At 37.6% G+C, this 15,529-nt stretch overlaps 1 protein-coding gene across 1 annotated transcript in view; it reads left to right on the top strand.

Annotated features, from left to right (window-relative positions):
- The window catches only part of LOC121298182 (testis-expressed protein 264-like), a 91,501-nt gene extending 80,848 nt beyond the window's left edge, over positions 1 to 10,653 (top strand). Inside the window, exon 4 of the mRNA XM_041225117.1 lies at positions 9,499 to 10,653. Within this exon, the coding sequence (XP_041081051.1) occupies positions 9,499 to 9,764 (266 nt within the window). The 3' untranslated portion in view covers positions 9,765 to 10,653. The remainder of the gene's footprint in view (positions 1 to 9,498) is intronic.
- Positions 10,654 to 15,529: the final 4,876 nt, after the last annotated feature.

The raw sequence follows: 15,529 nt of genomic DNA, 5'->3' as shown, positions 1-15,529 counted from the left end.
TGATGCTTATTGTTTTGAGCCTAACAGTCTCCTAAATACATAATATCACTTAACCTTGTCCTGCATTCATGCACTGATTTTCTCTCCCTCTAACTTGGTACAGTTAAAAAACAAGGGCTGAAGTGTTAGATTGTCTTTCTTGTAAGCTAGTGTGTTGGACAAATGGATTGCCTTGCTTTCTCAGTTTGAGTCTCAGTTTAAGGGAAAGAGGGCAGGGATTTGTGATTCCCAGCATGTGATTGAATAACATTATCCGTCGAGTTGCATCTGAAAGCCTCGGGTTGTTGCTGTCTGACTGGTGCTTGTTTATTTTTTTCATCGAGTGATTATATTTTAATGCTAGACAACGGACTGCAAATAGAAATGAATGTGGCTGCTGCTGTGCTACAGCAGCCCCTGAAAGCTCCTTCAGACTGCCACTTCTCACTCTGTGGTCAATTTATATGCAGTACAGGCTATGTATGGCCAAAAGGGGAGTTCATTGAATCATAAAAATGATTGAAAGTAACCTTTCTTTCTCATTGCTCTGTAGAAGGTGACATTGGAACAGGAATTGCTTGAAGTGCAGATGCTTGCACCTTATCGTGCAAGTGTAAGAGTTTTAGGCAATCAAAAAATATATTTTTACTATACTTGAACATTTGCCATTGTTTTCTCACAAGCGCTGTTCACAAATGCAAATGCTCGCTGAACCACTTATGGAAACACATAGGGGCCAGTTGGGATCTTTCAAAATGGGAAGGTGTCCACTGAAAACTGCTCTACTGGACCATCAGAGAACCTTGAGCCATATTGTCTTTACTAGTACGTGATTAGCAACATTTCCAGGATTGTAGATGCCATGTAGATGTTCATAGTATTGCATTGATCGACCCTTTAATTTAACAGTTCCTACTGTCCTTTGTCTTCCCAGATAGTAAATACTCATTTTGAAGAGCGCAAGTCGAAGCCAGTGTTTGAAATTTAATAAACACATTTATTTGTATCCCAGTACTTTGGTACTGTGCAAACTTAAGGACTATGCATTCGTCTTCTGATAGGAATACAGGGACCCCTTCACAATTACCCAGGGCAATAGCTGTAATTAATTAACATTAAACAGAAGTACCTAAGCACTCTTCTTATTTACATTTATGAACCACGTATTTCTAATTGGAATGGTGCAAGTATTTATTTTCTTAGGTTATCTGATGACATGCACACTCATTACTTTCAGTAGCATATTAAGATTGCCCTGCATTATGTATTTTATAGTACTTGAATGTCTTAAAGCTGTAGATAAGCACATATTAACACATACTGGACACATGCATATACTTGGAAACCAGTAAAGCATGTAATACACATGACTGAAGAGAAGCGGAAAGGAGTGGCTGGGAGAAGTTAAGTAAATGAAATGCATTGCTGATGAACAACAGCAGCAATACAAAAACCAGATAATAAACTCCAACACAGGAACCGCTTGACCTGAGCACTATTGATTAAATGTATCTGGTGCTAAATAAAGAGGCTCCACTGTCTGCAATCTTGTGCGGCTAATGACACAAAATCAAAGAGCTCCGCCTGTCAGGGCAGATATGCCGCTTCCAATCTGTGGGAGTCAGAAACTAAAACACACACTTGATTTCCTGAGGCAGTTTCTGCAATTCAATATCCATTCAGTGTTGTGCCTCTCTGTTTCCTATGGATTTGTACTTGATTGTCAGTTACTGTCATACTTGTGATGCCAAGAAGGTGGTCCATGTCTGTATCTCCTTATGATAGACTGAAACAAATGACATTGTTTCGGCCTATATGCGAGAGAGACATTTTCTGGGGTGGACGGCTGAAGCTCTTCCTATGAGATCTGGCCAGGCTCTTTGGTCTTCAATATTCAGATATTGTAATCCCTAAAGGGATATAGTGTGATCGTTTTTTTTAAATATGTCATGACACATCATTGCACAGTATGTCCTTGAAATCAGATTTAAAAACCCAAGAGACAGAATCAGGGGGTGAATCTGTAAAACTGACATTAAACATTAATGATATAATCTTTTAAATAATGAATGTATTTATTTCAGAACTTATTAAAGGCCTTTCTGTACTAAGAATTGAACTGTAATTCCACTGTGGAGGAATTGGTACATTATGAATGGGGGATCTTTGTTGGAAGTGAAGCTATTGCAGCACTGTTCATGAAATGTGAACCCTTTCCTCTAACATATTGCTGTGCATGTGCCAAATAAGCAAGATACAGTATTTACTTGACTTGACATGTTAATGTGAATCGTAGAGAAAGCAAAATGGGGATAGTTGTAGTTTCAGTCAAGATTGACAGAGCCAGCCATTTTTAAAAATGTCAACTTGCTTAATGCTTGCGTTCTGAGGGTGAAGAATTGTGCCCGATTCTGTATTTTAATCTTAATTAATGTTGGTTTGACGCTAGAATACATTTCACCAGCTGTCAAGTGTTTGTGTTTATTCTTTGTCAGAGAAACTGTTTTTTTGTCTGCGCATTCAGTGAGATCGTGTCACCGTCTGACAGGAAACATAACTTGAGGATGATTGAAAGCGACAGAATGCAATTCAGAAAAAAAATGGAAACAAAAATGTGTTTAGTGGTTGCAGAAAACAGAACTCCCAACTCTTAGCAAACAGAACTCCCAACTCTTAGCAACTGTAGTATCCTGTTTGAAACCCCCCCTGCGGGTGTCCCCTACTGAATGTCTCACCTAAGAGTTTTACATATACATATATTTTACATGCAGGAAGCACATATCCAGTTGTTATGGAACTTGGTTAGGACATTCTTCAGCACAAGCTATTCAGCATAGCAGATTATGCAAGTAGATGGAGGCATCCTGACTGTCTTCAGGGGGATAATAATCTTTTGGTCAGCCTCCCCAATCCTCTTACCAGTAGCTGTGCTAATTAAAGAAGGACACATTGCCACTTATACTGTGCATTTAGGATCTATTTAACCCTTACGCCATTGTTCCCTGCGTGCTGGAGTGGAGGTGCTGCTACTAAGGTGAAATGACTGTAAATGAGACCACATGCACACTGAGCTGGAGGTTTATTGACTCGGTTTGCTTGGTTAGACTTTCCTTTGGCAGACATCATTGTGGCATTAATGCTGGTATGTTTCTAGCCGATGATTAATTATCACAAAAGCAGGCTCACTTATAATACTCTGCTAAGAAGGAAATCCAATGAATTTACCTTAATCTCTTACTTTCATGGCACTGCTGTCGTCTTCTTCCAGATTTGTACATGCAAACAAGTCTGTTAAGTATTCATGCACACTACCTAGTGATCGATTCAGCTGGCTTTTTTGAAGACCATTGTGAGCTACCCCTATGCTGACCTCCTGATTTAGTATCCTCTCTGGGGTGTATATAACGTTGCAATGAGTAAAGTGTGGAGGCATACATGTGTGCCTGTGTATTGATTTCACATTTCTGACTACATCTTGGGAACAGCTTTTCTTGTTGTGGTGGACTTGGCTCATGGCGGGGGGGGGGGGGGGGGGGGGGTATCAGAATAGTAATAAAAAGAACATCTTGTCAGCATATAACAACACTTCAATTGAACCATTTAACCTCATCAACCCCCCTCTGGAAACGGGGGGGGGGGGGGGGGGGGGGGGACATATCCCTGATAGCGGTGATCAGTCCTTACATATTACACTTTGCATATGTAGATTCCCGCTTATCTAATTGTGATAGAATTTGTTTCTGATGTATAGAGGAACCTGGAGATCGTGGAGATCATGCCATCAGTAACTCTAATTTTGGTATTTACAGTCGTGGCGAGCATGTTTTATGGTAGTGCATGAAGGAAGATAGCATAAGCGCAGTTTTGCCTTATAAGATATACAGTAACAGGACTGTGGCAGGGCAGAAGCCCTGCTGCTGTAAATAGTGTGTGGGGGAATGTAAGGTTGGCAGGGATGGGGTTAAATTTGTCCCTGCCAGCAATCACAGGTGTGATCATTCCCCAGTTAGGTAATTGGTGCTGACTGGGGAGTGGCCACATGTATAAAAGGAAGGAGAAATGCTTTGTCTGGTGGAGGGAGTACTAAAGTGTTTTGATGTCTATGTAGAATAAAGGCTAATGCCCAGCCTACAGTACACATTGTTTTGTTTAACTTTTTATTTTGGCCCTTGTGCCTGTTTATTTTGTTCCTGCTTATGTGTTGCTTTTGTTCATTAAATGTGCTCTCTGGTGCTTAAACTGCAGCTTCCTTGTCTCCGAGTCTCTTTACTGCCAACTAACACCTGGGCCCACAGCACTATCCTGTCACAAGGACTAATTCTATTGATCTCGCAAAATCATTTCAATTACAACGTAAACCATGGCATTAGTTAAGCACATTAAGATCAGGTTGGCTGGTGTGAATTGTATCTTGAAGATGGATGTCGGTTCGATTCCAAAGAAAACAATCCAGTTACTTTTGCCCCCTGTGGCATTTTGTAATGATCTAAAGTGTGGAAACTGGCAACCTACTGAGCAGCATCAACAACACCTACTTCACACTAAAGGTAAGAAACCCTGACCTGCCATTTCTAGACGGGCTGTCCCTGACAGCAGAGGATGATGGAGAACCCCAGCATGTGCCTTATATAAGCCTGTGGATTTACAGTTTTACTAAATTGTGCATTTCCCAGTAAAGCATGTAATATACTCGACTGAAGAGAAGCGGAAAGGAGTGGCTGGGAGAAGTTAAGTAAATGAAATGCATAGCTGATGAACAACAGCAGCAATACAAAAACCAGACAATAAACTCCAACACAGGAACCACTTGACCTGAGCACTATTGATTCAATGTATCTGGTGCTAAATAAAGAGGCTCCACTGTTTGCAATCTTGTGCGGCTAATGACACAAAATCAAAGAGCTCCGCCTGTCAGGGCAGATATGCCGCTTCCAATCTGTGGGAGTCAGAAACTGAAACACACACTTGATTTTCTGAGGTAGTTTCTGCAATTCAATATCCATTCAGTGTTGTGCCTCTCTGTTTCCTATGGATTTGTACTTGATTGTCAGTTATTGTCATAGTTATGATGCCAAGAAGGTGGTTCATGTCTGTATCTCCTTATGATAGACTGAAACAAATGACATTGTTTCGGCTTATATGTGAGAGAGACATTTTCTGGGGTGGACGGCTGATGCTCTTCGGTCTTCAATATTTAGATATTGTAATCCCTAAAGGGATATAGTGTGATCGATTTTTTTTGTCCTGCACATTTTCTGAGGTTTTGTTTCAGCATTTTGCATTGAGAATCTGAAAATATAGGTTTTTAGCAATCACTATGGTAACGTATGTGGTAAGGCATCGCAATAATAACCAATTCGATATGAAGGATAGTGTTGTCTATGGAATCTAATTACATTACATAGTGCCAGTGAGCCAAAACAGGCAACTGCAATTCCCCTGTTCCTTCCCTGTGCAATCCCTGTTGGCCTGAGGACAGGGATAAATGCTTTGGTATTGATTTCCACTGTTTCCCATTAAATGAACCAGCTTTGCAGTGAAAACATTTTAAAAAGTAATGGGTGATGTTAGCTGTCTGAGCTGTGAAGCGAAACCCACATTGACAGACATCCAAATTTACCAACAAAAACATTAAGTAGAGAGATACTTTTGAAATGGCCACCTCAATAAACTCCTGTAGTGTAATATACTATGCTGTGGTCAAGTTGAATTGTACACTAGTATCCTCATTTATTACTAAGTGGGTGAATTATTATTATTATTATTATTATTATTATTATTATTGATGGTTTTAAAATATAACTGGTTTCAGATATATTTTCTGACGTTCTGCTAAAACCACCCACCCTTTAACATCTTTCCAGACAGCGTAGAAAGATCGAAATATTCTTTAACATTTTCTTTAAGTACCCAGATGGAAATATGAAAATACTGGGCACTTTTAATATTATTGCGAGGTAGAGACCTGTTTTGGATCCTTATAATGTCTTGTTTTTGCTATAAAACAATTTTGCAAGCTGTTTAGAGGAGTACAGTTTGTGAGATTAGGGAAAGCCCCTCGTGGATGCCAGAGTAGGGCTGTCCTGATCCTGCCAACATTCCAAGCTAAATTGAATTTGGCACAACAAATCTGGCTTCTGATTGTGAAAGCAGTCTCGACCCGCACATCAGTCAATCAAACAAGCACGTAGCACAGAGAGCTCCAGTAATTTGACATGGCACAGATATCATTGCTCATCAATGATGCTGATTTTATTACAGGATTCAAACCGAGTCAACGCTCCTCCCCCCAACTTCTAGCTGAAAGTAAAATTGTCACCATTTAATTTCCATTTTTTTATTTCCATGTGCAAATAATATCTGAGGGGAACTATCGCGGCTCATGTGAAAAAAATAGCCTAGAAGTAGTTGCTCTGTGCACTAATGATTTAGACAATTGCTTGTGTCATCAATAACGAAGGTTCAGGTAACCGAAGACGTGGAGTTTGACGGTTTCCGATCAGATGACACAGACTCCGCGGTCTGATTGATTGATTGATTTTCCTGTTACACTACAATACATATTTTGGATTTTTTTTAGGCACTGCAAGCACTTGTAAACTCAGGCATTTTTTTTTTCATTGAACATTTTAATGCTATAGTGCTACTTTGGATGTTCATTTATTATTTTGTGTGTGTTTTTTTTTTTATGACACTGCAATTTCTTACAAAAATTATGTAAAGCCTTTTATTTTAGTGGAACAAAAATGTCATTTGTTTTATATATTTTTTAAATGTAGCGACTTTTATTCTTGCATATTTCACCTTCAAATGTGGTTTTGCATGACGTGCTTTTGCACTGCACACTGTAGCTCTAAACTTTAATGTTTGTTTTGAGAAAATATTATAGACAAGACAGTGGACATACTGCAGCAGCTTCGAACGATATCACCAGTCAATAAATATGCTAACTGCACTTTTTGATTCTTTATTGTGACTGTGTGCTGTGCTCTACCTTTTTAATTTTAAGCATGCCTAATTGTAAATGTAATTTACCTACCCAATGTTAAAAATACTCCCTCTGCAATATTGTCTGTAAACCCCCAACACTTTTGCCTTAACAACAACGTTACACCCCCTGGGCGTTGACTTGGCAGAATCCGGTAGTGATCTACTATTGCATACTGTAGCTTAGTTTGGGCTATAAGGTGGGAAAACATCTAATGTGAAAGAGCCCTGTGGCTCGGGTTCGTTTCACCCTTTTAAAGTACAGACCCAGACAAAGAGGTGCAGGTTTTAAGCGTTGGTACACTAATTTAATAAGAAAATAAACAACAGAAAACACAAACCTACCTCTACATGAGCACTAACTACCACAGACAGGAACATGCGCTAATAAGCCGGACAGCTAAGCTGTTTACCAGAGTAAACAAAACAAAACAAAAACATATTTTCACATAAAACGCTCAAAAAGGTTTTCACTACCTTTTCTGTTACGGCTGTACACTCACGCACAGATGGGCTTCTACACACACCTCAGCAGCCCAGAACAGACTGGCTGCCTGCTTCTTAAACCCTGCACCTGGCACTAATTTACAATAGCTTCCAGGTGAGCGTGATAATTAAAAAACAAAAACAAAAACAAAACAAAACAAAAAACAATAAATACACGTTTGCACGTGTTTTTACACTAAATGTATTATGGCATTTAAAAAATGTATAATGCTAAATTGAAGGATGTGCAATTTCGTTTTGTGCCCGTTTGCATTTAAAAGCTATGAAAAATTGTTTGTCAAAAATATAAGAAAAATAAAATGGTAACTTTGACACAGAAGTGTGTGTGTGTGTGTGTGTGTGTGTGTGTGTGTGGCGGTAGCCCTAGGTGGGTGAGTTAATCTTTAAAAATAGAGCAACACCATGCATTTAAATTCTTCTGGGCAGATACATTTACTAGTATTTACAACATGCTACAAAAGCCCACAGGCATCAAATCATGGTTGTATTCATTTATTTTTATTTCTAGCAAGTCTCAAACAGCTAGAGCAGCCTTGGGCTTGGATTTTGGAATTTATTATAGTTCCTGTACAGAAACTTTTTAGAGTAGGTGGAGGGAATCTGCTTCATTCAGTTTCACTGTGAGGCTTTCTCTCACAATGCCCTAAGTTGCCAGTAATGCTTTTCTTGAAACCAAATTCTGCCTGAGGTGAAAGGTGAGATCGGAAACATAATGGAAACAAGTACAAAATGTTCTGAGTGCTTCAACTTTAAGGGGGCTAGGTGTTCAGTGAGCAGTGTAGAGGTAAACCCTGTACCTAGCTTTTAGTCAGTGGCTTGGTTGAAGTTTACACCCATATTTTAGACCTTCCATAAGATGGAGAAACTGCCCAGATAACATGGTTCAGCCCTCCCTAATAAGGGAACCGGATCAATTCATAAAAATATAGACTGGATGGAAAAATCTCTGTAAAATGCATATATAACTTTAACAAACAAGTGTTGACATCTCTTGATAAGTCCAGTTATGAATTTTGGTTTATCTGATTGTTATTTGGATCAAAATATAATATACTGAAATTTCTTATAGCATACCAATGCTTGTAGGTGAAATTATGTCCAATGCATACATCCATTGAGAGCAGCTCCAGTTCACAAAAGACAAGCGTAAGTATCTGGCACTTATGAAAGACAAGTAGTGAGAGCGGTGGAGGATCTCAATGCTATTATAAAGAAAGTGTGTTTTTAGATTATAAGCTAGATCACTTTAAACTGATTGAAAGTAAATAACTTAAGCGAGTTTAAAGGTTATTTGTAATGAGGCAGTGCCAGCTGACTGACTATATTTACTAAAAACAGGGACATACAGCTGAATTCCAGGACTGTCCAGGCAAAACCAGATCACCTGGGGCACTAAACTACCCAAATACAATTTTAATCTTAGCCACATATAACACTTTTTAGAGAGCAATGTCAACTCATTTATAAATAATTCCTTACTTTCCCCTCTAGAAACCTCTGTAGATTAATTTCTAATTTTCTTTTGAAAATAATGTTTAAAACTTTCTATTATAGAACTGGGCAGTTTTCTTTTTGAAATTATTAAGTTGGGCTTCAAGTGCTGAATTTCCTATTCAATAGGTCTTGCGCTAAATTAAAAAGGATCGAAAACAGCTTTAGTATTCGATTTAAAAAAGGAAACTAACAAGGGAAAAATCTAGAAGCTTGTTTTTTTTTTTTTGGGGGGGGGGGGGGGGGGGGGGGGGGGGGGGGGAATATGCTTAGCTCTGCACCTTGTACAGAGATTTATCTTTTTAGCGATTTAGTTTAAAATTATAGTGTGCAAACTATACCTAGACATAAAAGAAAAGATGGCCCAATTACAGTACTGTCTTGTCTAAAAGCATCCCATTTACTCTGGTGGTAGAGCCACGTGAAATGCGTGTCATTAAGTTCTTGGATTACCAGCTTTGGAAAATATATATTAAAAGTATGCTGTAAAATGAAAATCTAAAAAAATTACTTCTACTCATCCTTTTATTTAAGGTGCCGACTCAAATAGTGACATAACCAAGAGTCGAGAGACTTCACTGGCAACATCAGTGGCGATGTCTATGGCTTCCCAGGAACAAGAGGACGACACCAGGAGCGACAGGAGTGGCAAAGGCTCCAGCGACTCTGTCGGCAGTGGCTCCTCTTTTGAAGATCTCGACCTGGAAGTGATTGAGGAAGTCGAACCAGCAGTGGTCAACAAAGGGCAGGATGTAACCTCAGAGGAGCAGGGACCAATCCCAGTGGAAGAGGAGGAGTAGAATCGAGGAGAAGCGGGAAAATGTTTTGATGTTTTTTGCTAAAAAAAAAAAAAAGAGAAATGTAAAAGTAGTTCAAGAAAGTACAAAAGTATTTGTTTAAAATGGCACCAGAATAACCATGAGATTTTTATGATTATTTGTCTCTTGCAAAAAATTAAGTTTTAGATACTTTCGTAATGATTCAGAGCAGGCAAGGCAGGGGCTGAAGGGATGAGATGGGCAGGTGGAAAGCCCAGTTAGCCTGGAATAATTTTGGTAAAATAGCTTACTAAAGCTAGGCCGAATATAACTACAGTTCTTTGTGTATACTATAGTAAATTGTCATCACTATCATTGATTCAGTTTTGGTGACAGGTAGCATTGCAATTGCTAAACTGACAACCAGCTATAAGCGGTCTGAAGCATTACAACTTGCTGTACTGTCAATTAGGGGCTAAAGTATGATATTTTTTATCAATACATTTGTGTGTCTGTATTTCTGAGTTTGAAAATAAAACCTCTTTGTAAATTTCACTTTGTTATAGTACCTAATGGCAGTTGTTTGTAATGTATAGCTTGAGTACAGTACATAGTAAGTATTGGTTTCATAACACTTGTCCTGAGTCAAATCATGTTGTGTGACTTTGAGAAAAGGTTTGTGTGTTCCTCGTTGTCATGAGATTTAAAGAGTTGCCAGGTGGTGTCACATACTCTATGTAGTCATGTTCCATGGAGCAATCACCTAAACTGTTCAAAAGACCAGCATGACTAATATTATTTTTGACACTATGTATTTCTAGCTAATGCTTTTATATTGTTAGTTTACTGATGGGGAAATGATTGCTGTTTCACAGGATTTTTTGGGTCTGTTTTAATAAAGTCTCTCTTCCACCTAAAGGTGACAGATCAACTTTAAATGTGATGAAGGCTTATTTTCTCTATAGCTTTCACCGTGGGACCACTGATTTGTTTTTTCTAGGTGTCTTATAATAGACATTGGTATCTCTGTTTTCACACAGCATGTTAGAAACATGTCCTTATCATTCCTTCATCCTGAAACCATTTTACAGTATCAGTGGCACGAAATTCTGATAACCCTCTACAAATTTCGTGCAAACAATGTACTTGGCATCCATCAAATTGAAAAATAAATTACATCATGCCTCCAAACTATCTACACAATTCATAGGCCCTAATATAAGCTGTGCTTAGTCTGAAGCAACAGAAATTAATACATTTGCTTAAAGCTTGTGTACTACATCGTTAGCCTTTTAGTTTATGAAAATAAAACATAAAGGTCTTTTGCCTTCTATTTTCAAATTAAAATAAAGTCTAGCAGGAGAAAAGGTTCTAAAACATCTGCCCTATATGGTTGGAAGACAATGTAAGTGATCAAGATATACAGCAGACTCAGTAAGTGGATGTAAATGATGCATCTTAAATGTCTGAACTGTATTTATTGTAAAACACTTGTAACACGTGTAAATGAGAAGATGCTATATATTGGTATGCATTTATGTTGAAACCCAGTGCCATGCAGTTTCACTAGCCTTCCTTTCATTTTCTCTTGGGAATGTTCTACTCCCATCATGCAGTCTGCGAATGATGGTGACTGGTCCCAAGCAGCAACACTGCAAAATCAATTCAAAAGAAGCTGGACAATAAGAACAGTAATGCAGGAGAAAACGACGAGACCAAAAGCTTCACTGAGTAGGAGGCGTGGAGGTGAGTTTGGCAGCTCTAGCTTTTCATTGTTTTTTTTCCCCACTTTGTTCTCTGCTCAAGTACGTTTAGCCACCATATGAACACCTGACCTGCATTTTGAATGTGATTGCTTTTTCAACAGCAAGGGATTGGCGCAGGCAGAAAATGAATCCAGCAAGTCAAATTACAGCCCATATCACTCACAAACACAGGCTTGTCAGGCTAATATTGACACCCTGAAACCCTCCCCCCCCCCAAAACTTGGCTTCATTTTAAAATTAATTGAGGTATTGCAGGGTGCAATCATGCTGCTAGCTTGTCCTTTACCATGATATGGCTTTAACCAGGCTTTGCATGGATTCAGTGAGTTTCCGGATCCTTTAGTTGTCATATTACTCCATTCCCTCACCAATGCATCATTCGGTGTGCCCAAATTCAAGGGCAACATCCAGCCGACTGCTACTAATGAATTAGTAATGAATTTTGAGGTACATTATTAAATGCTCTTCCATCTTTAAGTGCAGTAATATGCTTTTGTGATTTATTTTATTGATTTATTGTACTGCAGCTTTAAATAACAAGAGCTTTTGTAGATAAATCCTTTTGGCTAAAATTGCTATGGGTTTGGAGCTGATTGGGACAGAAGGTCACTAAAATATGGTTTCTGGGATTCCACAGAATTTGACATGAACTGCAAGCCCATGCAATCAAGCAGTCCTACATGATATATGTATAATGTCTGTATAATATTACAACAATAGATACCAATATTTTCAGAGAGGAATATTATAATGCGATAGAATACTATATAATATTGGTTATCAAATTAATTAATTATTTATTTTTAATCAATTTTGAAAGCCATGTTTGTCCCAATATTATACAGGATGTAGGATTTTAGTAATACTTCTGAATGCTTTCCCATTCTGATAGAAGAGTGCAACAGTAAAATCATTGCAGTCTTGAATCTGGTCGACTACCCTTACATTAAGTTATCAAAAGACTTGCCACTTTGCGAGATGTAGTTTAAATAATGATGGCTAGTGCATCCCATGATTTTCCTTGGAACCCTTATCAAGTCTTTACACATCTAGACATCACTCACCCTGTTACTTTTAATTAGATGCTGCCTGAGCACAGCTAAACTGAATTGCAGCTTGATGGGCAGATCCAACCCTCTGAGCCCTCCAACGTAAATTTCCAAAGGAGAGTTCTTACTCCTCTATTACTTGGGCCTTGAGATAAAACATAAAATAATCTAAGACAAGCAGACAAACGTTTTTGGCTAGTGCTTTCATAGGTGTACTTATTTAAACTGTATGTGGTAGTATTAATACAGCAATAAGGAACAGCTGGCTAGGCACAAACAGCGTGAGGTATATTGTGATCCAAAGGTATAACAAAGATGAATGAAAGAAAAAGAGATGTGAGAGTAAAGTAAAATCAAATTATGCAGATTTTCTGGTAAAGTAGTGTGACTTTGTTTTTTTTTCTGCTGGGATAATCTGTTTTATGTGAAATTAATTCTACTTCTTGTTCAGTGTAGGCGGCAACGTTTTTGCACTGTATGATTAAAATCTCCCTTTCTTACTTTCTTGTTTGGCAGTATGATAAAAAAAAAAACAGCTGTCTACTACATCAATCTACACTCAGCCCAGATAAATGCAGATGGATTTTTTTAGAGCATTTTATAATACCAGGAAATCCACCTAAGTTGCATTAATTACTTGCATTATGGGAAATGCCCGAATAACCAAGGCTAGCTGCTGTAAAATACACTACCGTGGTGGGATATGGGTTGATCAAATCAACATCTAAGTTTCTGTATTTAATTAAGGAAAGTGGGGTTTTTAACTGAATGTTATAGTGGGCAAGATCTGTGATTTTTATCACTTTAAATATATCTAAAGCAAAAAGAAACACTTTTTCTAAATAATAATCATGCATAACCCCTTTATCTCTGTACCACCAATGTAATAAGTAAGGCATTTGCTTGACTTTTTATTATAGTTTTACTAAATGATGCTGCATAACTTAAAATGGAAGATTCAGAAGGTTTAAATACTAATGAGATGTAATTGTTGTTGCTTGGCTCAGTTCTATGGGAAATGATGTGTAGGGAAGAGTGCTTATCCAGTCAAGAAAATCAGGAGAATTTTACTTGAGTTGGATGAGCTGCAATGCTCAATGATGTTTGAGAATTTGTGTGATAAAGCAGAGAAAGAAATAATATATATATATATATATATATATATATATATATATATATATATATATATATATATATATATATATATATATATATATCTTATATATGAAACTTAAACACACTAGCTGTTAAAATAGCAAAGCGCAGTATATCCAGGAATGCTGAGTCTGACAGGACATTTTTAAATGATGATATAGCTCCACGAAGAGTCTTGGAGCTCATCCAAGCCTGAACAGTGACAGGAAGGAAAAATAGAAGTAGAATTTATGGAATAAATATAAAAATGTATTAAGACTAGGCCAAGCAAAAAGTAAGATTGGTACAGGTTCATAGCTTATACATTCATTACAAATATATTAGCTATAGAATTAGCTTAATTAAACTTTTTTTTTGTTTTCAGCTTAAACAGTTGGGAATTTCAAAGTAAATATGACATGTTATAAATAACTTGATATCTGCACCTTTTGTAGGAGCTGAGAACAATTAAAAAAGTCTAAGCTAATTATTAGTTCAGTTAAGGGCTTAGTTAAGAAACTGACAGCTCAGTTGGAATGAAAATCAGAAGACACAGGGGTTGCAGAGGACTGGGGTTGAAAACCACTGCTCTATACAATTAACAAATTTTGTTTCATAAAGTTGAATGAAACCTGCTGAATAATTTTACGTTAACATATTGAATTACATACCGCTATTATTATTATTATTATTATTATTTTTTTTTTCAATTCTGCCTCAATCCCAAAATTCTGGGAGATGCAAAACTTTTGGCCATAGCTCTCATTGTTCTCTAGACGCAAGATCCACATCTGAAGAATGCAGGAAGATCATAAACCACTGTGATAAAAAAGGGTATGATATAAAACTGAATTGTAGTTCACTCCTATCTAAAAAATAATTCGGCCACTCAGGGATATGCAGTGGCTGCAACAAGGTCAGATGACCATTGCTTGATTTTCCCATCCGTCAATGTTTATATTACTGATTTAATACAGAGCTGCCCTTTTATGGTTTAAGAGTATCTTCTTGTGAACACAACACATTCTTATACCATAAGAGACAGTGCCAGCTGTATATATTAAATTATTTAAATAATAAAAAAAAAGAAACCAAGACATAATTAATATAGTTGTCCTTTCCATGTCTTTAGAATTGTAGTCAGTTGGTTGTCCTGCACAAGGTAACACTTAAATCTGCCATTTGGATTGGCAAGTGATTTGTAATGAGTTGCTCAAATTCAGCACAACTTAATTAGCACTACTTCTAATTAAAACAGCAAAATTAAAGTTAAAATGTTTAGATGAAAGGGCACAGAACAAACAAAAGGGATGTTTTAGGAACAAAGCCCAGCTTGGTAAATCCTCTGAAGAGTAAATTATTATTTTTTACGTCTCTGGCCTTTTAGAATTTAAATTAGTGACACTTTCTGTTAACCGAGGAGACACAGAAAACAATGTGGTGGAGAAGAAAGGGGACAGATTCTCTTTGACAAATAGCTCAGGGCTGTATTGTGCCTGTGTGGAGTAGCAACAAAGAACTTGGCTATGCTGTCCAACTGTTTTTTAACAACTGCAAGACAGACAGATTTTTTCTACTGCAAGACAGACAGATTTGTAAAACTAAGCGTGATTGCATCCTCAGCATATCTCCTGTTGGATCAAACATTTGTATTATTTACAAATTATATATCAAGAATGTCTACCTTTCCCTTCATACACATCACCTCATCTGAACCTAAAGGAACCCATCAGACTTTAAGGAAACGTGCAATGTTATTCCCCTCTTTGAGCTGCCCGCTCATCCCCAGGCATACTCAATGGGGTAAATCAGGTGAAAAGAAAATGATGCATGTTTTTCTGCAGTTGAAAATCCTGAG

The sequence above is a fragment of the Polyodon spathula genome, chromosome 23 (genome assembly GCF_017654505.1).
Source record: "Polyodon spathula isolate WHYD16114869_AA chromosome 23, ASM1765450v1, whole genome shotgun sequence".
NCBI classification, from domain to species: domain Eukaryota; kingdom Metazoa; phylum Chordata; class Actinopteri; order Acipenseriformes; family Polyodontidae; genus Polyodon; species Polyodon spathula.
The sequence above is the reverse complement of the archived record's forward strand: the minus strand, read 5'-3'. Positions and strand labels throughout refer to the sequence as shown.